General features: G+C 49.5%; 1 protein-coding gene across 1 annotated transcript; it reads right to left on the bottom strand.

Moving 5' to 3' along the window:
• Nucleotides 1–1073: 1073 nt before the first annotated feature.
• LOC130377515 (MAP7 domain-containing protein 2-like) lies at nucleotides 1074–23696 on the bottom strand. The gene is made up of 16 exons (XM_056584672.1): nucleotides 23621–23696; nucleotides 22864–22953; nucleotides 22078–22238; nucleotides 16964–17105; nucleotides 14589–14678; nucleotides 11937–12026; nucleotides 10586–10677; nucleotides 8322–8395; nucleotides 7938–8146; nucleotides 6909–7047; nucleotides 5453–5633; nucleotides 5064–5168; nucleotides 4362–4425; nucleotides 3281–3425; nucleotides 2733–3007; nucleotides 1074–1201 (listed from the first exon to the last, which is right to left on the bottom strand). The coding sequence occupies exons 1-15, from the start codon at nucleotides 23655–23657 to the stop codon at nucleotides 2737–2739; spliced, it is 1890 nt and encodes a 629-aa protein (XP_056440647.1). The 5' UTR covers nucleotides 23658–23696; the 3' UTR covers nucleotides 1074–1201; nucleotides 2733–2736.
• Between the last annotated feature and the right edge of the window lie 585 nt (nucleotides 23697–24281).

The following is a 24281-nucleotide window of genomic DNA, read 5'->3' as shown; positions in this document are numbered from 1 at the left end:
AGCGTCAAAGTGTACGGGGACCTAAGCTAAGCTAAAGCTAGCGCAGTTACGGTGAGTGGAAACTAATACACGACACCAAACGCACTGTATCAATATTTTCCTCAACTGCAGATAGATATAAAAAGAGAATTGCACAGGCGCACGAAGACGCACGTACGTACGCACACACGCACACACGCACACACGCACACACACACACACACTCCCTCCCTCCCTCTCTTAAACACTCCTTTACACACTTTACATTGTTGTTGTTTTTTATCCTCATGACCAGTAACAAAAGCATAAGCTACTATTTTTCAGGGGTTTAAAAGCAGGACTATAATATCCAGTTATCAATAACATTTCCCTCCGCGGCAGTTGGGGCGCATTAGCATTATCTACAGTCGATTGTGTAGCGTCGCGTGGCGGGGGTTCTTATGGACGTCGAAGACGGGAGGAGTCCGTGCTGCTACACACTCACAGGAGGACCGACCAGAAAACACAGACCAGGAGAGAGGCCATGACGGCGTTCAGAGACGCCGCCATCATGACCCACGTCTTTAAGCAGCCCTCCCCCACTATGCATATATATATTTATTTATATATTTATACCCCATGAACTGTATACACGTTATCTACCCTAGCAACCATAAGTCACGTGACAAAATCTACCCCGTCCGCCCCACGGATCGTACTCATGTTCTGGTAGTGGTGCCCCCCCCCCCCCCCTTGCTGAGTGGGCTCTATGTACAGAGTGCTACTACACCTGACCCGCGGCCAGCGGTGGGGCGTCAGCGCGTCAGTACTGCGGACAGGAAGGTGGATTACGGTGCACTTGCTTTTCCCGACCCCGGCTTTAACCCTGCTGGTTAAAGGTATGCAGTTGCGTTTACGGTGTGAGTTATGTGTGTGTATGGATGTGTGTGTGTGGGGGGGGGGCGTGAGTGTCCATACTGAGGACGTGAGCTCGGGGGGGGGGGGGGGGGGGGGTTACATGGAGGAGGGGCCATGAGTATAGCGACGGCTCCCTGCGGAAGGCACAGGGGGAGAGGGGTGGGGGAGGGGGGCGTCTCCGGCTCCCGGTGCGGGCTGGAGGTTGTGCGGGTTGAGGCGGGGGGCGGGTTCTGGTCCGCGCAGGATGATGATGACAGAGAGTCCGGTCCGACTGCTTCTGGCTCCGGGGTCCGGGCCCCCCCACACCCCCGTGGGTAACATTGGCCTGGAGGAGGAGGAAGAGGAGTAGGAAGAGGAGTAGGAAGCGGAGGAATAGGAGGAGGAAGAGGAGAGGAGGAGGAAGAGGAGGAGAACAAAACCAGCCAGGGAGGTGTTAGTCACAGAGAGACTGAACACCTCCAGAACTCTGCCTGGTTACTACCAGCTCCTAGCTCTCCAGGTTACAGTAAATCTCAATTGCTGTTCTTATTCCCTGACCTATTTTTCTATTTGTCTACATGTCTGTCTGTCTGTCTGTCTGTCTGTCTGGGTCTATCTAGGTCCTTGTGGGTCTTTGTGGGTCTCTCTGTAGTCTCGGATTCTTGAGGTTGGCTCGGGATCTCTCTAGGTCTCTATGTGCCTCACTGGGTCTTTCTGGGTCTCTTTAAGTCTCTCTAGAACTCTCTCTTGGTCTCTCTGGGTCTGGGTCTCTCTAGGTCTCTCTCTAGGTCTCTCTCCAGGTCTCTTTGGATCTGGGTCCCTCTCTACTCTAGGTCTCTCTCTAGGTCTCTCTGGGTCTAGGTCTCTCTCTAGGTCTCTCTCTCTAGGTCTCTCTCTAGGGCTCCCTCTGGGTCTCTCTCTAGATCTCTCTCTAGGTCTCTCTCTAGGTCTCTCTGGGTCTCGGTCTCTCTCTAGGTCTCTCTCTCGGTCTCTCTCTAGGTCTCTCTGGGTCTAGGTCTCCCTCTAGGACTCTCTCTAGGTCTCTCTCTAGGTCTCTCTCTAGGTCTCTCTGGGTCTAGGTCTCCCTCTAGGACTCTCTCTAGGTCTCTCTCTAGGTCTCTCTCTAGGTCTCTCTCTAGGTCTCTCTGGGCCTGGGTCTCTCTCTAGGTCTCTCTCTAGGTCTCTCGGGGTCTAGGTCTCTCTCTAGGTCTCTCTCTAGGTCTCTCTGGGTCTAGGTCTCTCGGGGTCTAGGTCTCTCTCTAGGTCTCTCGGGGTCTAGGTCTCTCTCTAGGTCTCTCTCTAGGTCTCTCTGGGTCTAGGTCTCTCTCTAGGTCTCTCTCTAGGTCTCTCGGGGTCAGGGTCTCTCTCTAGGTCTCTCTGGGTCTAGGTCTCTCTCTAGGTCTCTCGGGGTCTAGGTCTCTCTAGGTCTCTCTCTAGGTCTCTCTGGGTCTAGGTCTCTCTCTAGGTCTCTCTCTAGGTCTCTCGGGGTCAGGGTCTCTCTCTAGGTCTCTCTGGGTCTAGGTCTCTCTCTAGGTCTCTCTAGGTCTCTCTCTAGGTCTCTCTGGGTCTAGGTCTCTCTCTAGGTCTCTCTCTAGGTCTCTCGGGGTCAGGGTCTCTCTCTAGGTCTCTCGGGTCAGGGTCTCTCTCTAGGTCTCTCTGGGTCTAGGTCTCTCTCTAGGTCTCTCTAGGTCTCTCGGGGTCAGGGTCTCTCTGGGTCTAGGTCTCTCTCTAGGTCTCTCTAGGTCTCTCGGGGTCAGGGTCTCTCTGGGTCTAGGTCTCTCTCTAGGTCTCTCTAGGTCTCTCGGGGTCAGGGTCTCTCTGGGTCTAGGTCTCTCTCTAGGTCTCTCTAGGTCTCTTGGGGTCAGGGTAGGGTCTACCTGGCTACAGGACGTCTAGCTTCCCCGGCCCCAGGCTGTGGATGAGCTGGGAGGACTCGGAGGCGGCGCTGTAGGCCTGGATCAGCAGGTTCTTGTTGAGGTCGCCCAGCGCGGCCCCGCTGCCCGCACGCAGCTTGGGGTAGGCGGGGGTGTCCCCGGGGGGCCCGTGCAGGGAGAGCTCCGACATGTGCTCCAGGCCGTAGGGGACATCGCCGCCCCCCTCGGTGACCGGGGAGAAGTCCTGGGCGCTGGCCTGGTCGTCCCGGGACACAGGGCTGCAAATGGGGGGGGGGGGGGGAAGAGAGAGAGAGAGAGAGAGAGAGAGAGAGAGAGAGAGAGAGAGAGAGAGAGAGAGATTAAGCATTGCCCGGGCTTAAAAAGACAGATACGAAGGTTTGACTCCATTATATGGACAGATACAATTAGGGCTTGAGTGTAAATAGCAGACAGACAAACAGAGGGTGCAGACAGAAGGCTCCGCACAGACAGATAGACGGCCTAACGCAGACAGACGGACTCAGACAGAGGGATCCATGAGGAGGCCTCACCTGACGTCCATGGACTGCACGCCGTCGGACAGCTCGTCCAGGCAGCTCTTGGTCTCCAGGGGCCCCAGCATGATGTGGGGGGCTTCAGCGGGACGAGGGGCCTCGTCCTCCCCAATGAGGCCGGGCGGGCCCCTGGCATCCGACACTGCGACATAAAAAGAACAGGAACGTTGCCTTCTGGGTAGTTTCACAGACAAGCTCAGATCTGTGTGAAAGGGGCTGTTCAGCTTCCTCTCGCTTCGAATTTGTTTCAAACAATAACATAACTGGAGGCTAGATTGTGTTCTTCGGTAGAATATCTCTGTAACAAAACAGGAAACAAGGCATAACTCCATTTTCAAGGCCATGTCCTTTTTCTGGTGCCTTCTCCGCCCAGATGTTCTGCTAAAACACAGTAGGACTGCTGGATCCAAGAATATTATGAAATGTTAGGTAACATTCACGATACCTGCTGCTAACAATGTCTTTTTTTCATCCTGTTTTCAGTAGTTAATTGGATAGCTTTCACAATAGAAAAAGGTGTGCCGTTGGTAAACGGGGAGTCATTACTCATTTCCACCACCAGAGGTCTCTTTGGCCCTGCCTGACCGACAAAGCTGAGTCACACTGCAGAGCAAACAGGGCTGGGAAATAATTGGTAAAAAGCCTATTTGGCTTTTTCACTTTGACTTCAGAGTCAGATTATTGATTAAGGCTTAATTGAGATCAATGTAATTAATACACACAGCCATTTTAACATTAAAGAAAAAAAATAGCCCTCCCCCACTATGCATATATATATTTATTTATATATTTATACAAAAAAATACTTGGATTGATATGGGTGTAGGACAGGGAGACGTATTGGATGGCACACACACACACACACACACAGACACACACACACACACACACACACACACACACACACACACACACACACACACACACACAGACACACACACACACACACTTTATTAACCCGTAAGTGGGTGAGTGAGTGAGTTATGCTGAAATCCGAGCCTTTTATTATTTACTAATGTGCAGACTGTGAGTCCATGCGGTGGATAGCGCAACCTAGGGGGGGAGACGTGACTCCTACCTGGGGCAGGAGACTGCAGCTCTCCCTCTGTCTTTCTGGTCCTCTTCATGATTTCTTCGATCCTCTGTGTGCCCATGGAGACATCAGTTAGAATCCATATATACATTCCTCCTCACTACTCCCATATCCTATTGTGAATCATATTTGTTTCAAACGGTGATCCAGAAGTGAGGCTTCTTGGGACCAGTATATTGCATACTATTCAAATTCCAAACTTCGCACACAGTTAACCTTATAGGTGGAAATTTGTGTTTTATGCATGCATGATTGACCTTCTCTTCTTACAGAACACGACTGCAATCTCATGCTCTCCCGTGATCATGAGTTTGTTCACTCAAAAGTATTGCTCTTAAAGGAAAGGGCATTACAATATAATTTTTTATAATCTCACCACACACAAAAACACACACACTCATACACCTACACTATGATGCAAGAGCTCACACACACACACACACACACAAACACACGCAAACACTATGAGGCATGTTCTCACACATACAAACATAAACACACACACTCACCCCTCTCCCTCAGATGTCTCTCAAACACACACACACACACTTTGCTGATCACCTTCCTCTGAAGTCTCTCACACACACACACACACACACACACACACACACACACACACACACACACACACACACACACACACACACACACACACACACACACACACACACACACACACACACACACCTTCTTCCTCTGCAGTCTCTCCTGCTCCTCCTGAATGTGGAGCAGCTCTCTCTCCTGCCTCTTCCTCTCCGCCTCCTTCTGGGCCCGCAGGCACGCCTCCTCCCTCTGGACACACACCAGCTCCTCATTAGCTTAGCTTGGGGATCTGTGTTATTATGGTGCAGATTATTTTGTGACAGTCCTAGATGCATTGTGACCGATTAGATGGACGGTCCACATCCTAACGGTTGTTTCCTTGTATCTGGTCTAGTGATTATGTTCAGAGGGATTGACCCATCCTTAGGGCCAGTCCGTATCACACTCCATCCTGCCGTCCTCACATGAAGATCAACCACATGAGGTGGTGATCGTGGTACGGACAGGACGGATTCCTCGCTTTGACCCCTGACCTCTCTGTCCAGCTGATCCTGCATGTCCTTCCAGCGCTGCTCCTTCTGCCTTCGCTCCTCCTCCTCCCTCCTCTTCCTCTCGTCCTCGCGGCAGATCCGATTCTCCTCCTCCTGCAGAGCCGCCAGCTCCTGCTGCTCCAGTAACTCCTTCTGCCTCCGCTCCTCCTCCTCCTGTCTCAGACTGGGAGGTGAGAGGAGGGGGAGAGAGAGGTGGGGAGAGAGAGAGAGAGAGAGAGAGAGAGAGAGAGAGAGAGAGAGAGAGAGAGAGAGAGAGAGAGAGAGAGAGAGAGAGGCAGAGATAGGTGGGGAGGCGAGGGAGAGAGGTGGGGAGGAGAGAGACAAAGGGAGGTAAGAGAGAGAGGGAGGGAGTGGAGTAACAGAGAGGTGGGGAGGAGGGAGGAAAATAGAGAGAAGGAGCAACAGAGAGGGGGGGAGGGAGTGTAATGAACAGAGGGAGAGAGAGGGACAGATTGGGAGGATGCCAGAAGCCAGAGAGAACGGGAAGAGAGAGGAGAAAAAAATAACAGAGGGAGAGCAGGAGAAACCAGATGAATCATGGGAGACGGGCACGAAGAGACAGTGGTGGCTCCATTAACAGGAGCGGAGTGGACGACCGAGGCAGAGAGAGACAGTAAGAACGAGGGAAGGACACCATTGATTGTGTCTACTGTACATTTCAACACGGCGCTCATGTTACTGGGGAGATCAAGGGCTGGAAGCCAACACCGGAGAGATGATGGTAAATTGTCTCCTGGTTTCATCCCTTGGCAACAAGCTATTATTGGACGTACTGCTCCCCAGTCCCCCTGGTTGGTGAAACACCAGGCCGGGACGGGTCCCAGGGGAGTGGCTGCAAAGTGTCCTCATGTAGATCGTCTAATACGAGGACCGCAGAGGAATTCTTCCAAAATTTGTCTGGGCGATAAATAAATGATAGGGTCAGTCAATTTCAGTTTAAACAGCAGAACTTCCGCCTTAGAGTTCTTTAACAAGCGATCTGAGCAGCCATGAGTAAAGCTTTCTAGAAAAACGGACAAATTGGGTTCAACAGGAGCAAGGGCAGTGAGGGGCGTGGTCAAACCCCCGTCACACTCACTTGAACTAGGGTGAGCAGCCAATAGAAAACGACCACTCTTGAAGATATTAATGTTGCCGGAATATAGCACGCTTCAACAGAATGTAGTGACCATTAGATGTAGGGGCTACTTTTAGAGTGCATGTAACAAGGAGATTTCACACCCAACCAAGTGTACTACGTCGTAGACTCTCCAAAACGTGTGTAAACCCGTGTCATATGGCTATGAAGCCAGCCAAATGGTTAATCACACATGATTAACAGGATTTCTAACCGCACACACACACACACACCCGCACACACACACACACACACACACACACACACACACCACACACACACCCACACACACACACCACACACACACACACACACACACACCTCTCGTCCTCCTGTCTCTGTCGCTCCTCCTGCTCCTTCTGGACCCGGGCCAGGCGTCGTCTCTCGGCCAGCATACGGCCAGCCTCCTCTGCGTCGCTGGTCCCGCCCACACTGCGGCCGGTGGGCGTGCACGGGGACTCTGGGGGGGGGGGGGGGGGGGGGGGGGGGGGAGAGGGCAGGGGCAGAGTGGAGGGGGGGCTGAGTGTTAGGGGACTTGTAGAGGAGTGGAGACGAAGAGAGAAGGCAGTCACAAAGACAAAGCTGTGTGACATGGAACAAACAAACATAGGCAGACGATACGCAGAGACAGGCAGACAGACGACGGACAGACAGACAGACAGACAGACAGACAGACAGACAGACAGACAGACAGACAGACAGACAGACAGACAGACAGACAGACAGACAGACAGACAGACAGACAGACAGACAGACAGACAGACAGACAGACAGGCAGACAGACGACGGACAGACAGACAGACAGACAGGAAGACAGACGACGGACAGCCTGTCAGGCATACAGGTCTGACCCTGGAGAGAGAGAGAGAGATAGGAGAGCAATGGAAACATGGTTGTTTCTGCTGGTGAGAGAGATGCTCTGTTCTCAATTGGGGTTCATGTTGCACTCCTGTCCCTCTCTCTCTCTCTCTCTCTCTCTCTCTCTCTCTCTCTCTCTCTCTCTCTCCTTCCATCACTCTCACGCCCTCTACCCCCCTCCACTCCATCTCTCCCTCCCTCCTCCTCCCTCCCTTGCTCTCCCTCCCTTCCTCTCTCCCCTGCCTTTCCCTCCCTCCTAACCTCTGTCCCCTCCCTTTCCCTCCCTCCCTCTCTCCCTCACTCCCCCCCAGTCTCCCTCCCTCCCCCCTCCTCCTACCTCCCTCTCCCTCCCTCCCTCCCTCCCTCTTTCCCCTCCCTTTCCCTCTCTCTCTCCCTCCCCCCTCCCTCTCCTCCCTCCCCCCCTCCCTCTCCACCCTCCCTCTCCTCCCTCCCCCTCCTCCCTCCCCCCTCCCCCTCCCCCTCCCCCTCTACCTCCAGCCAGCTCTTTGCTGGTGGACTTGGGAATCTTCCTCTCCGGCGCGTCCACCTTGGAGGACTTCCTCTCCAGGGTCCCGGGGCCTTTGCCCTCGATGTGACCCCTGTCCTCGGAGCCAGGGGTGGGGGCGCGGTGCCGGACAGGGGAGGGGGGGTACTGGCCAGGGGAGCAGGGAGACAAGGCCCGGTTCTTGGTGGACCGCACCCTGAAAACCACGGCGACGGGATCAGGGATGGACACAGACGCAAAGACGTGTGTGTGTAGGTGTCTCTGTGTGTGTGTGTGTGTGTGTGTGTGTGTGTGTGTGTGTGTGTGTGTGTGTGTGTGTGTGTGTGTGTGTGTGTGTGTGTGTGTGTGTGTGTGTGCGTGTGTTGTGGTACCGTTTAGGGGTGCTGGGTCCTTTGCCTTGGGTTCTGAAGGATGAACTGCGGTTGGGCGGGGTCTGACCGTCTGTCTGTGAAACACCCCGTAGAATCTCTTTTTATTACCCGTCTATTATCAACTACAGCATGAAACTGTTAAGTTTATCTATATTCAACTAAGGATTTATTTATAGGTAAATAAACCCCCCTTTTAGCAAAACCCACATCACATTCACTCCCGCCAGGGTGCGAACTAGCACTCAAATCTTTTTTCCGGACGAAGGAGACGTTCTATATTTGACAGAGAATTTGCTTTAATTCTTTGGTGAAAAAGAACACAGAAATGTTCACAAACACATTGGCCCTCATTTATCAAACAACGTAGAAATGAGCGCAAATCTGAACGCATGATTCATCTTACGATAGGACCCACGTGAGATTTACGAAACCTTCGTATCACACCAATCCCAGCGTACGAAGGATCTTGGTGTTGATAAATACGGCGGCTGAGATCAATCGTAATTAACGTAACACGCCCATATAAAAGCACGTCTTCAGAAGTCTCGCCCCTAACTTTTACGACATGGAGCAACGTCCAACGGTAAAATAGAGGAATTTTTCCGAGACCCAAATGGAGACGCTCGGGTCACTGGTGGATGCGAACCGTCTGGTTTTATTTGGTAGCCTATAGCTGGCATTAAAGGCCAGCAAAAGAATGCTATATGGAAGGAAATAACTGTTGCAGTGAATAGTGTTTCCAATGTTCGTCGGGCTACGGAAGAGGTTTGTTAATTAAATTAATTAAATAATAAATTAAATGTACAACTTCTGTTATCCAGCTTAAAACATTTCACATATATGCTATTGTTTGCATTCCGTTAAAGTTATTTAATTCCGAATAAGGTGAAGAAAAAATGGTCCGACATGAAGCTCAGCACCAAAAAACGTGTTGCGGCTGTGAAGCCGGCCAAGCAAGAAACGGGAGGAGGCCGGTGCAGTGCGACAGATGCGTAACTCACCGAGATGACTCTGACCATGTAGTGCGCCCTGATGTAAACGATGCCCAACGTTGCTATTTTGGAAAATAAAAGAATCGTGCGTGCCCCCAGGCCATCGGGCTACCATGTTCAGGATTGACATTCTGGCATCGCAAATAATCGGAACATTAACTGAATGGTAGCTTTTGCGGTTGATGTACGCGTAATCATTAATAGATGGTTCATACGCACATGGGTACAATCAACCGCACCAATCACATTTGGAAACCTAGCAATAGCATAAAAATCCCGTTTGATTCCAGTTTGCTGATCGTTATTATATGGGAATTTAATATAACGTTCGGAGAGGGACATTATAGCTGCCAAAACTGCTGGCATGGTTCGGCTAATACTTGGCTGGGAAATAGAAGACCTGTCCCCGATCTCCCGCTGCAAGATCCCGGTGGCCAAAAATCCCAAGGTAGAGCAAACCTGCACAGGTATTGCGTTTTATCGCCTAGTTTCTCGCCTTAACTGTGGCTCCAAAGCATTGCATAGCTCCATCAGGAGATGCCTTGGGATACGAAAACGACTCAAGAGCCATTCATCGCCTTCCTTAAAAAAATCAGCGCGGTCTCGAAAAACTCTGTGCGTTGAGGTCCTTAACAGAGCCAGATCTGCCATCGCTGAGACACGACCACCTATTTGGCAAAGCTCCTGTTAATATAGACAGCTGAATAAACATTTAACCTGTCACATTCTAATTATTTTCATAGCAATACTGTTTTTAATTAGGCCTGACTTGATTGTAATTGTTTGAACGGCTGAGCTAATTCCAATTTATTTAGTAATTAATATAGATGTTGAACATGGGCTACTTGTGCTGCACTATTCATCATTGAAATACCCGTATGTTGCGCCAAAAAAACTTGCGTACACGAGCTCAGACCTGACGTGAGATTTCATCGCAGCCTGCGCTCACGTTCAAATTGATAAATGCCAAGCTCAACGTTGAAATGAGCGTACGTCCATTTTACGCACGTTTTCTGTCGTACGCTCGTTTGATAAATGAGGGCCATTGTGAGAACTAAACTGAACCAAACTAAACTCTAAACCTGGATATACGTTTACTTACCCTTTAGTATTAATCAACAGTATATAATCAACAACAGAATTTTATTATAGAAATAATATGTTGTAAGTTGACTGTGTAACATTCATAAGGCTAGGCTAATGTGTTCATGAAAATACACAAGTCTATGACATTTAAACATGGTTATATACATGTGTGCGTGAGCGGCTCACCGGTGTCTTGTCCCCTGTGTTCTCCTCCAGGGAGCCGGTGACGCTCCTGCGGTTGGAGGAACTTCTGTGCGGCCTCTGTGTTCCGGAGGACGCTAAACGATGGGACACACCAGACACTGACAGGTCACCAACACAACAGCCATGCAGGACCATACCGACAACAAAACATCAAAACACAGACAAAAGTAGGCGGACACAGAGTTACTAGAGATCCAAGTATTTGGAATTGCATACAATCCAAGAGCAACAGTAATATAAAGCCAAGTACATAGACCGGTTGGATCCGCCCAATCGTGTGATAGACGACTCACAGGGCAAAGGATGAGACCGCCTGTGCATACAGATAAAAAGACGCATGCCCCCATCCACGCTTAACTAAAGATGAAAGATGGAATGCCCACCAAGGCCATGGCAGGGCCTGTTCTGGGAACCCAGGTCCCCAGAACCCTCATGATAGCACCAACGAGAAATATAACTGTTTTCGGCCTATACATATTATATTCAATGCATGAATTATACCTATAAGTACAATATATGTCTATAGGCCTGGAGGCCTATCGTGGGTACCGTCCATCTGATACCACAGAAATGTATGTATGCATGAAATGTCTCTTAAACAAATGAAACAATGACAATAGGCTATAATATTAACCTATACAATAAGCGTATTTGTGGTTGTGTCAGAAAGAGTGCAGAATGGAGTTCTCAACTGCTAGATTCATTATTATTCACTGGTTAACATAAATATAATGTAAGCCTCCTAGTGTTGAAACAAACGTATCAAATTGTACAAAAATTAACTAATTGCGTGTTTCCTTTGATTGACACACATCGCCGTGAGCACAGAGTAGAGTGCTAATCCGCATGACTCCATATTGGTTGTTCTTTCATACCATTATATAATGAAACTGGTTAATGTCATCGTTGCAATAATTATTATATCCTAACATTTTCTCTTACTCAATAATGTAGGCCTTTCCTCGTGTGACCCCCTCACAAGAAAACACTACAGTGGTGCTGTCTGAGGAATCGCATGGAGTTAACTCATCACGTGACTCTAGTTCTGATTGTAACAGACAGGCCTATGGTACTTCATAAATACATAAATACATGGGACGCCCTGTTGGCTCAGCCGGTAGAGCGTCCCATTAAGACCCATAAATATGTCAAGAAATAGGTAGATAATGCCTCTCTCTCGGTCTCTCTCTCGGTCTCTCAACATGGTTGTTTCTGCTGGTGAGAGAGATGCTCTGTTCTCAATTGGGGTTCATGTTGCACTCCTCTCTCTCTCTCTCTCTCTCTCTCTCTCTCTCTCTCTCTCTCTCTCTCTCTCTCTCTCTCTCTCTCTCACCTCTCTCGGGTGAATGGATGGCTGCAGAGGAGTTGGAAAGCCGCTTGTTGATTGGTTGATCAGGAGTGGTTGGAGTCAGGAAGTCATTTACTGTGAGTCAAAAAAATCACAATGACACAAGTCAATGGTACAGAATAATGGAGTGGTTCAAACACAGAAGCCAACCGCAGGGGGCATTTCAACACAAATCAGATCTTTAACGAGACTCACACAACGATTCACACAATACACTGAATGACACACCACTTAAATGCAATCACAGACACAGAAGCACGCTCAAGTGACAACATCCCCCACATCACAGCCCAGAATGGACGCACTCATCACAACAGCAACTCTCCATCTCACCTCCCCTTCACCCCCCTTCCCCTAGCCCGAAAAAATGAGCCTGACGGCGCAAAAAAAGAAGGCATGGGGATCAATGAGTCACGCAGGGTGCAGCGTTCACCTTGGGGGCGGTGGAGGGAGCGAGCGACTGAAGCTGCAGACACTGCGGAGCTGCAACGCTAGCGCACAGCGAGCGGCCGGCCGCAGACACCACGCTGGCGTCTGGAGGGCGTCGGTCTGGGGAGGGGGGCGACGCCAGCCCCGGCCGGCTGGCCCTCCATTTAGTTCTACTGTAGACTAGACGCCTGGGCCCTCTGGTTGATTGATTGACAGCCAGCAGTCATTGGGCTTTTGTTTTGAGTGTATAATAGTCAGGGTGATAGTTATTGGGGTTTATTTTACAGTATGCATATGATTTTAGTATAATCTTTGATGATATTATTATAATAATGTTGTCTGACCAAGGATCTGTAATATTAGTCTCCCATCGATCAAGCTTTTCATGTTCAAATATATCAGTTTATTTTTACTGTTTTTTAATGGACTAAACATAATCTGTTGTAGCACTGACAAAGCCATCATAAAGAGACAGCATTTTCCATTTGGGATTAATAAATAAGAAATTATCATAGTATTGTTATCTTCAGAAACAAGACAATAATGCAATGAGTTTATGCATGAGAACTATCTGTGTGATAATCCTTAATACATGAGCTGGTATCCAAACTCCAACAGCCTCTCCTCTCTGGCACGTTCTCTTTTGTTGCACTAACTCCACCCTTACAGCAACGCAGGGATGTATAGCATGGGACATAGCCTTTCAGGATGCACATTTACAATGCAACCGCAACATTTTCACATTAACATACGCCTCTCTGCCGCTGCATTACATCTATACATACAGTCATGCTTTTACAATTAGTATCCATTGGTCGTAGTAGATTGTAATTTGTTTATTCCAGAACGACATTCACCCCAAGTTTTGTACTTGTACATTTGTACCTTGTCCAAGTCCAGCTCTGAATATAGAACAGAGCCGCAGTACAACCCCAGCGGTCAGGCGGCAGATCAGTCGTTCTTTAGAAGAGGACATCGCTACTGGACGTGAACGTTCAGCCGAGTAATGGGATGTAGGCCTGCTTCGTGTGTGTGTGTGTGTGTGTGTGTGTGTGTGTGTGTGTGTGTGTGTGTGTGTGTGTGTGTGTGTGTGTGTGTGTGTGTGTGTGTGTGTGTGTGTGTGTGTGTGTGTACCGTGAGTGGCTTGAGAGGCTATGTCTGGTATGATGTAGGGTGTGGTGTGACTGTGCATGTTGCATTATTTGTAGGTGTGCGTGTGCACGCCTGCAACACGTGCATGTGTCCATGCGTGAGCACATGCACGCCTGTGTGTGTATATGTGAACGTGTGCATGTGTGAGCACGGGTGTTTGTATGCGTGTGTGTTCCATGTGTAATTGTGCGTGTGTGTCCCATTTGTATCGAATAGGTCTGTGCCATGTGTCTGTGTGTGTCTGTCTGTGTGTGCGGGTCTTTGTGTGTGTGTCTGTGAGAGTTATCAGGGTGGGGTGCTCTGCCGCCCCCCCACTGAGAGGGAATGGTGCATGCATCACTAATCAGTGCCACGGGCCACAGAGACAGGAAGCAGCACAGCCCTTTGTTCTGATGGGGGGGGGCAGTCAGGGGGTGTATAGGGTGTGGATGGATCTTCCACCCCAGGATGTAGACAGAGGCTGTGCCCATATGAGTACAGGACTAACAGCCGGTGCACCGGACGGGCTCAGTAAGTATTAGCGTAAGATAGAGGAGGACAGGAGTGCGAAAGCAAAGTCACAGCAGGGGTGATAAGCGTGTTGGATTCAACATCGTTTTTGCGTCATGTGACAGATCGTGTGAACAGCTCCACCGACAGAGGGGGGAGAATAGTCCAAATTCAAAACATATAATTTATTTGTTTAGTTCACAGAAACTCTATCACTTGCACAGATTATTACACTCCCAGATTCAGGCACTCCCCAAACACACACATATTGCACAAAAAGTGCAAAAACGATGATGATGGTGTCACAGACTGACATAAAAGCAGTAAAAGAAACACATGCCGGACGTATATTGCAAAAATAGGATAAGAAAACGCTAGCCAGAGGATAGCTTTTGAGGCTATATGCATAACCAGTGCAGATATCGAGCAAATAATTAGTTATATTCTAGTTAGAGGCCAGCAAATAACAAGCAGCGAGATGCTGGTGGGAAGGGAGCGTACAACAAGCAGGTTGCAACACATGCACACAGCAAATATCAGGAAGGGACACAGAGGGGAAATATGTACCGTTGCGGGATTGGTTGGCTCTGGAAGCAGCAGGAAGCTCATTGGGCTGAGCAGAACCAATGGCAGGGCAAGGCAGGGTCTTAGGGGTACCTGGGCGGCAGGTGTTGCATAGCGGAGAAAGCAAAGCGTTACACTCTTGCGACGTGCATGACACACACCTTTCGCGCACGCGAGTTTACCTAGTGAAGCGCACGGGGACACACACACACACACACACACACACACACACACACACACACACACACACACACACACACACACACACACACACACACACACACACACACACACACACACACACACACACACACAAATTCTCATGCAAAAACTCGCCTGTGTTTCTGGCCGGTGGTGCTAGAAAATGAACCACTGCAAGCATGCTTTGCTTCTCAAACATAATGAGCCCTGCAACGAGGATCTGATGAATAATATCGGCTGCCTTGATGGCAGACAGCGGCCCTGATACCAGGTATGGGGCCAGGGAAAAGGCAGCTGTTTTTAATCAGGGTAACCACTACAACTACCTTGGTAGCCCTGGGAAAGACGAATAAGATCCTCACGCGCATACATAGAGCTCAGACCCACACACACACACATGCACGCACGCAACCACACTCACACAACCACACGCACAAACAGACACACACACGCACTGCAAGGTGGATGAGGAGGTATTTGTCCTTTCGTTGGACAGGGGGGAAATATGTAAGCTGGGATTCTTTCTCTCCAGCCAGCCACCCAGCGAGCAGATCCCAGGACAGCTCTCTCCGCCTGGGGCACGCCGCCCAACAGAGTACCCCCCCCTGGTTCCCAGATTGCAGTTCAGCGGTAGCCTTTGTGAGCCTGTGTGTGTGTGTGGGCATGTGTGTGTGTATGTGTGTGAGCCACTGAGCCCTATGAATTATTGAAGGCGTTATGAATGCTCCACATCATACGCCCCGTTCTATCCGCTGCGAGTCCAACCTTTCAGCATGTTTTATGAGTCTCGCAAAATCCCCCCATGGGAACACACATGCACACACACACACACACACACACACCATCCGACATACAAGTGCTAAATACAATATCTTTTATTTTTTGATTTAACATGTCATGGAAGATGGATGCAATTTGAAGAGGGAGATAGACGGAGGGAGGATGAGAGAGAGAGAGAGAGAGAGAGAGAGAGAGAGAGAGAGAGAGAGAGAGAGAGAGAGAGAGAGAGAGAGAGAGAGAGCGAGAGAGAGAGCGAGAGAGATAGAGACACAGAGAGAGAATGAGGGAGATCGTCGGCATGTGCCTTTGTTTGCGTGTCGTGTATTTATGAGTTTGGCCTCTGTTGATGTCAAGGTTAGACGTGTCATTTCTCTACGGAATTAAACCAGTCGACCAACACAACAATGGAACACCAGCTTCCCAAAAATAACCAGGGCACTCCACGCCATGTGATAATCCTCTACCGTTCAACACATAAACAGACAAATCACAAGTACACACACACCTGTTGGCGGACGACGCAGTGGCAGCCAAAGCTAGATGGCTAGCCAGCTAGCCAGCTAGCTAGTGCTCCTAGCTGCGACAGACAGTGTAAATAAACTGCGTGACGACAATAACACGACCAGACACATCACCGCTGGCCGTTCCGTCTGAACAGCCTTGTTTAAGGTTTTACATCAGACGCAGCGCATACCTTTAGCATCCACTAATACACACACACACACACACACACACACACACACACACACTCAAACACACACACACAAACACACCGGTGTGATGCGATCAGATGAGGTAAAAAGACCAAAAACGTCTGTATTCGCCCCCATCTGCATTGCAGCCTCCACACCCTTCCACTGTCATCTGCTCTCCCCCCCTCTCCCCCCTCTCCCCCCCTCTCTCTGTCTTTGTTATGCATCTGGGATATGATATTCAAACTGTCCTCCATAAAAGAGAGAGCTCTCTTCCTCCCCAAACACCGACAACACAAACGTTGACACACGTTAATCTCTCCTCCCTCTGCTCTGCTCCCATGACAGCCGACAAACGTTGCATGTCGTCCCCACTGTGCCCCTCCCACCCTTCCCCATGACCTCTAACCCCGACAGTCCCCCCCTCCTTCCCTTATACCAACTGAGCAGCCCCCCTCCCCCTCCCTCTTGCCTATCTGTCCCCCTCCCCCCCACCGAGGACCACCATCCAGCGTCAACACCCCAGCATGACTCCACAGCCCCCCCTCCCCCCCCTCCCGCACATACACACACACACACACACACACACACACACACACATAAACACACACACACACACAACCCCCCTCCTGTAGGATGATGTCATGTCATGTCATGTAAATAAAACAATACCCCCCCCCCCCCTCGGTGGTGTACCCCACTCACCCTCGGCTCCGTCCGGGGGTCCCCCCCAGGTCCATCTCTTGGGCCGGTTCTCCGGGGGGTCCCGGCCGGCCTCCCCGGCGCCGCGGCCCCTCTTGTCCGCCGCGCCCCCCGCCCGCCGGCGGACCAGCGCCTCCAGCCGCTCCTGCTCGTTCCGTTCCAGAACGGGGAAGAACAGACATTCTCTCACCGAGCCATCGCTACGGCGACGGGTGCACGGCGACGCGCACGGAGACGGCTGCGCCATGGTTACCGCATGCATCCGCAGCAGCCTCGCCCCAGCGTCCTTTTGTCGCCTGCTCTCTCTCTACCTCCCTCGCTGTCTCTCTTGGTTTCCCTTCGCTTGCCGCTGCTCCCACTGCAATGTCTGCTTTATCCGACGATCAACAACGACTGAGCTACCGGAGCTGTGTCTTCTCTCTCTCTCTCTCTCTCTGTATCGCCTCTTCTCACTCTGCCACTCCCTCTAGTAACACAGCCGCCCTCTCTCTCTCTCTCTCTCTCTCTATCACACTCACTGTCTCTCTCTCTCACCTCTACAATTGTTCACCCCACCCTTGCTAGTCTCCTCCCTTTTGCTCACTTCCACCTCTCTAACACAGAGAAAACTCACGCACACATGCACGCACACATGCACACACACACACACACACACACACACACACACACACACACACACAGGTCTATCTCTCTTACTCTCTGGTGACTGAGGCTATTTCAGAGAGCACTCAGAAAGAGGGATGGATCTACACACCGTGCCTCACCAAGCCACGCCAGTCGATCACAGCCAATACCACACACACACACACACACACACACACACACACACACACACACACACACACACACACACACACACACACACACACACACACACACACACACACACACACACACACACACACACACACATACAAACACACACAGGAAACGCATAGACACACACACACACACACAAAGGCGCATATAGTAGAGGGGAGTATGGCTGCATGCATCGACGCACGCAGACACATGTACGTGCAGGGTTACGTCATTGCATGTGTGAATACGTTGGTGTGCAGAAGAGGGTATCAATACGGGATTCGTTCGCGCCCCAAGGTTCCCTTTCACGTCGCTCTGTTCCCCTACACCTCCTCCCTCCTCGTCTGCCTCCTCCTTTTGTTTCCTCTCCTCCGATCTCCACCACTACTATCACGACGTCTCCAGTTTAACCATGGATTCCCCCTCCTCCCATCCTCTCCCATTCCTTTTCTTTCGATCTCCCTTATCCTCCTCCTCCTACAAGAAAATAATGACCAAATTGTATTATTATAGGATAATTATTGTCTCCAGAGAGGAGACGATTAAATACACTTCTAAAAATGGTAAAATAATACAAGCGGGTCATTATTTTCTTGTTTCCTCTCTCTTATATTCCTCCTCTCCTCTCCCCTCTCCTCTCCTCTCCTCTCCTCTCCTCTCCTCTCCTCTCTTCTCCTCTCCTCTCCTCTCCTCTCCTCTCCACTCCTCTCCTCTCCTCTCCTCCCCTCTCCTCTCCTCTCCTCTCCTCTCCTCTAGCTTCCTCTCCTCTCCTCTCCTCTACCTTCCTCTCCTCTCCTCTCCTCTCCTCTCCTCTCCTCCCCTCTCCTCTCCTCTCCTCTCCTCTCCCCTCCTCTCCTCTCCTCTCCTCTAGCTTCCTCTCCTCTCCTCTCCTCTCCTCTCCTCTCCTCTCCTCCTCTCCTCTCCTCTACCTTCCTCTCCTCTAGCTTCCTCTCCTCTAGCTTCCTCTCCTCTCCTCTCCTCTCCTCTCCTCTCCTCTCCTCTACCTCCCTCTCCTCTCATCTCCTCTAACGATGCTTCTCTGTGACGATGCACAGAACAGACAAAGACAGAGACAGGGATACTGGTGTGCACCTATTTGCATCGTTTAAGGTAACGTCATGCTACATATCCTACATTAAAACACAGATCTACATCTCAAAGGAAATACATAACACAGTGATTAGTTCAAGAATGTATTGGTGATTCATCTGATGTGAATGGCAGTTGGGTTTAATAATAAATTGCATATTTGGGCTCTGCAATTAAGAAATTGTGAAAGGTCCCAATTTGGATAAAATAATAATTAGAAATTTGATTTTGTATGGCCGTAAATGACTTTGTAAACTGTTACAACTAAGCAATTGCTTCATTATTATATTATTTGCATACAATAGCAACTGATTATTTATTTAATTGAAAATCTGCTCTTCACAATGAACCAAAATCACAAATATCTGGCAAAATAATAATTATTATTTTTGTCATAATGGTGCAGCCCTCGAAGACATCTAAATCCATTTCTGAACTCCTGTGAGTCAGGCTGGGGATTAAAGGCACATTCTATGTGACCTAGTGCCTTTCAAAAGACTGAGAGGAGAAGTCAGCTGGGCTGTGATGTTGGGGCTTAGCAAGCTGAACTCTTTGTCTCCCACTCTCTCATTTCCTGTTCATCGCTCTCTCCCCCCCCCTCTCTCTCTCTGCCTTTTCTCTCTGCATCACCTATTCTACATCAACTCATATTTTCAGTGTCATGGTCCGTAACAGATGCACCCTCCCTCCTCCCTCCTCTCTCCTCTCTCCCTTCTCCTCTACAGCAGACACGCCTAGGGTGCATCTGTGTGTGTGTGTGTGTGTGTGTGTGTGTGTGTGTGTGTGTGTGTGTGTGTGTGTGTGTGTGTGTGTGTGTGTGTGTGTGTGTGTGTGTGTGTGTGTTTATTTGTGTGTGTGTGTGTGTGTGTGTGTGTTTGTGTGTGTGTGTTGGGAAAGCTAGGGATGACAATGTATGGAGTCACAGGGGGATAGGGAAGGAAGTAGAAGGGGGCTGGGGGGAGATGGAGCGTTGGCGTGGAATCGATAAGGCGGGGAACAGAATTAATGAAGAAGCAGAGCAAGGGAGAGAGAAAACAGCCATGTAATGGGAGGAGAGGGTTATCCGGTTGGCCATCCATCCATTTTCCATGCATCCATCTATATAGTGTTAAACAAAAGGATTTGACCTAGATAAAGAGAGCTTGATCCACGGTGTGTATGTGCATAGGACGAACAAATAAACATCCAAGGTGCAGGCCTAATACTGCAACGCATCAAATGTTAGCTCTGTTCCGCACAGCGCTCTATACACCAATCAATACGCACCTCAGGGTCACAAGAAATAACCATAAATTACTATTAAGAGTCTGTCTCTGAGATTTACTAATGAGGGTGTCCCCCTGGGAACCTTACACGATCCCCTCATGCTGGCCATCTCTGGATCATTTTCACATTCATCCTGAGGTGTATCGGGTAATAAATGTGTGCTCATCTATGACTGTGCACGTTATAGTTTCCAGTAAACGTCCCAATAACAGGCTCACAGTGATGTCACTGTGGCCTCCCAGGAGAGACCAGCCAATCATTATGTCATTAAGTAATGCAAATGAGTGGGTTTGGAAATTAGGAGAGCTGTGTATTTGTATGTAAATACACACACCCAATCAATGAAAAACACACATACAGCCCTGCAGACATATAGATGGTCGCACACTGAGCTCTGCTCAAAACCCTGATGCACCACACAACACATCAATCAATCAATTGCCACCCATCATATTAAACACAGAACCAGACCTCAAATCTAGACCTAAAATTAAACCTTCCTCCATGGCTCGTCTGGTGTGCGAATGGCTTATGAAAGCTATCATTGGTGGACCAGAGCAAGTTAGCCCAACCCAGTGAGAGTTAGCGAGGAGGAAGAGGTCGATGATAACACAAGGAGATTTAGCTGGGAACATTAGGAGTTGGCCGTTACCCAGTAAGATTTAGCTGTTAAGAGAAGAGTTGGCATTAGCCCCCAACACCATGACATTTAGCTCCTAAACCAAAGCGAGGCAGCCCAACACTATAAAAAACAGCAAGGAAGCCAAGTTAGATTATAACAATGAGATTACACATATAGATTCAGCTGGTAATATGAGGAGAGTAAGCGCTTAACATTGAGAGAGTTAGCTCCAAACAAAGAGAGTTAGCTGGAGAGACATGAAGGGTTAGATAGTAGCTCATGGTTGGCTGGTAACACAAGGTTAGCATGTGATGAAGAGAGAAGGCTAGCAATGGTTCCCACATAGCGACAGATCCCATCGGGTTTGATATCCTTCAGTATCAACCCTGCTAAAACTGATGATAAAAGGCCTCCAAGAAGACCACATTGTTGTTGCGGATATTTTCAACGAAATAGAGCCAAAAGAAAAGTGGCCATGACCTCTATCTGTACAGTACAGCAGTGGTTTAACGTTACCTCGAGTGATGGACAACAGGATAAAAAAACGTGCAATAACCATAACAATGTACCATAGAGGGATGTATCCACCCCGTACTACACTACCTAATGTTTTGTCCGAATCATTTACTCTGAAAGTATATTAATATACATCTGACCCCCTGCTACACTGGGCATGGCAGCGTCACATCATGTAGCGTTGCGTCGTGCCTTAAGGAAACGCTCCTCTTATTGATACGAGCTGCTACACTGAGCCAGTCTGCTGCGCAGCCAATACGCAACAAAGTGCTAAAATAGACATGAAGTCTATTTTTACGGGCCTTGACGCGTCCCTCTATGAATAAAGAGGGATAAACTGTAAATGTGAAGAAACTGCGTGTTGTCCAAGATAGTATGAATGTTTGTGTATCAATTATTTCAGTAATCTATAGATTAGTAGTGGAAGACGCATATTGCAGGGAGTAAAAAGGCCCTCTTGTCAAATTTGCTTATAAAGACATTTTCTAGCTGTCCCATTCCTGCATACGACAGCATTTTAGTCCGCTGAGGGTGTAGGCGGGGGTGCATCAAGACCCCAGCAGAGGGCTCAGGATGCATATAGGCTCCTCTCGCTCCGGAGGCCACGCTACGACGCTACGTCGGGTGGAGCAGGCCATAAGGCAACGCCGTCCTGCAAAGTCAGCTAACTGGAACTCAGACTCAGACTCAGGCGTGCGGGGTCAGGGTCTGACTGCTTTGTGTCGTCTGCACTTCGTCAAAGGCCTCAAATCACGGATTCCTCTGGTACAACAACCCCACATCAGAGACGTTTCACAGGCGTTGCCAGCGTTTGCCCTCTGACCTTCTCCTCCTCCTGCTGCAGCCTCCTCCTCTCCTCGGCGGCCGCGCGGCGCCTGGCCTCCTTCCTCCGCTGCTCCTCCAGCCTCCTCTCCCGCTCCTCCACGCAGCGGCCGCGCTGCTGCTCGGCACGGCGCTCCTTGTCACGCAGGAGCTCCGACAGCTCTGCGCACGCACACACACACACACACACACATTTATATCTAACCATTGCACATCGTGCACAGTATTATCCATGTCTATGCTAACACATCCACAGACACGTGTGTGCGTGTGTGTGTGTGTGTGTGTGTGTTAACGTGTGTTGAATTCACCAGTTGGCCAGTGGGTTTTTGGGCAAAGGCTGTCTGTTGTAGCTTCCCTTTGGGTTTTTTTTTGCTCAAAACAGGCTACCTGCCGTCTGACAAATATGAACCAGGGCAGCATAGCGTAGAGGAACGGGTGTTCAAACTCATAGTCATAATGTACTGGGTTCAATCCCCATGCCCCACACACACTTCATCCGGAGGTATACTTTGAGCAAGAGGCCTAAGAAGCTTAATGTGGAGTCATGAGTAGGGTAGTTTATTATCAATAAACTATTGATTCATTGTAAGTTAAACTGTGTACATTAAATGCATATTAGTATAACTATTGTTCTTTAAAACTCCTGAATGTCTTCTTGCAATGCAATTTGCAAATGGAGTTCTGTTATATTATAACCTGAACTACAAGTGTATGACACATATGTACATAGCGATTGATGACGCTGTGGGAGCAGTGGTGACGCGTATGGTGGTGATGCTCCTACCTGCTGGCGGAGTGCTGCCAGGACTGGCCAAGGCTCGGGACGGGGACGGGTTCCTATTGGTCAGGTGGCGCACTTGGGGAGGCGTCAGCACTGCATTTCCGAGAACCAGACAGAATGTCATTGTCGAGGGATGCTACTTTGTGCGCAAGGTAAATATGCAGGTTCTAAATGGAAATTGAGACACCCGTTCATCTCGTCAAGATGAAACCCACAGGCGCTCCCATATTAACATCACTCTCATGTGCGATGCTGTCAAGGTCACTGAGCATCATACATCCTCCACCGTCGACGCTTTATGTAGAATAACTCCGGTACCGCTTGTCATACGTCAGTTTAATGAATTTAGCAAGCTGTCAAACACACAATGCCATTCTACGTGCATGTGACCATCGCAGCCATTACAGCTCACTGTTCGCCAGGGCTGACACCCTTCGGTGATTCTGTTATACGCGTCAATATCGTCGATGTACGCAGAGGTGCGTTAAACCGTCCAACACATGACCCTCTGCCAACAAGGTGCAGCTCTAGCCATGCAGAAATAAACAGATCACTCCACTGTTATTGATCACAGATGCACGTCAACAGCCAGGAGAAAAGAAAAATCCACTGAACCACACCCGACGGAATATTGAAAAAAAAGGTTATACAGATGTGCACACATGAATGCATTCATATTAAATGCATCCCTCGACAATTTTTTTTGCCATTTTGTGACGTAGGCCCATAGCCTGAGCGGTACCCCTGACATCTGTCTCACCTGTCCCCTCGTGGTGCGTCGGGGCCACGGTGGTCATCTCGGCGGGTCAGTTTGTTCCTCCACCGGCCTCAGTCACATCCACCCAGGAGCCCGCAACACTGACTCGATGCGGACACACGGCTCGATATAAAGACTGCGGCAAGCAGGAGGGAGGAACGCCAAGAACTGAACAGGGACTTTATGCTAGAGAGCCAGAAAGAGGAATAGAGCGAGATGCTAGAGAGAGAGAGAGATACAGTGAGGCTCGAGAGAGATGGAGGGAGGGAGGGGGGGTTGAGAGAATGAGCAGGGAGATAGAGGATGACAACAGAGGTAAACAAAGTCAACAAAACCCATTGAAGCGCGGACGCGTTGTGTAGCGCTGGATTAGCAGCGCTTCATCCCAAATAAACTCCCGCATCGATTCCAAGATTGGAGGCAGACTCGAGACTGAGCGCACGTGCCGGGAATCATTACGTCATTGGTTGGTTGGGTTATCGCCTCTATCCCACACACACAAACACGAAGTTTTCGATTAGGATTGCTTTACAAACAATTGAATTGCTTTCTAATGGACATACATGATGGGTGATGCAGCCTTTAAGATATTTCTATGTAATATATTATATAATCGGTCAACTGGAACCAACAAAACGACCTCGTTATAATACCGCCAATGCTT

Source organism: Gadus chalcogrammus, chromosome 23 (genome assembly GCF_026213295.1).
Source record: "Gadus chalcogrammus isolate NIFS_2021 chromosome 23, NIFS_Gcha_1.0, whole genome shotgun sequence".
NCBI lineage: Eukaryota > Metazoa > Chordata > Actinopteri > Gadiformes > Gadidae > Gadus > Gadus chalcogrammus.
The sequence above is the reverse complement of the archived record's forward strand: the minus strand, read 5'-3'. Positions and strand labels throughout refer to the sequence as shown.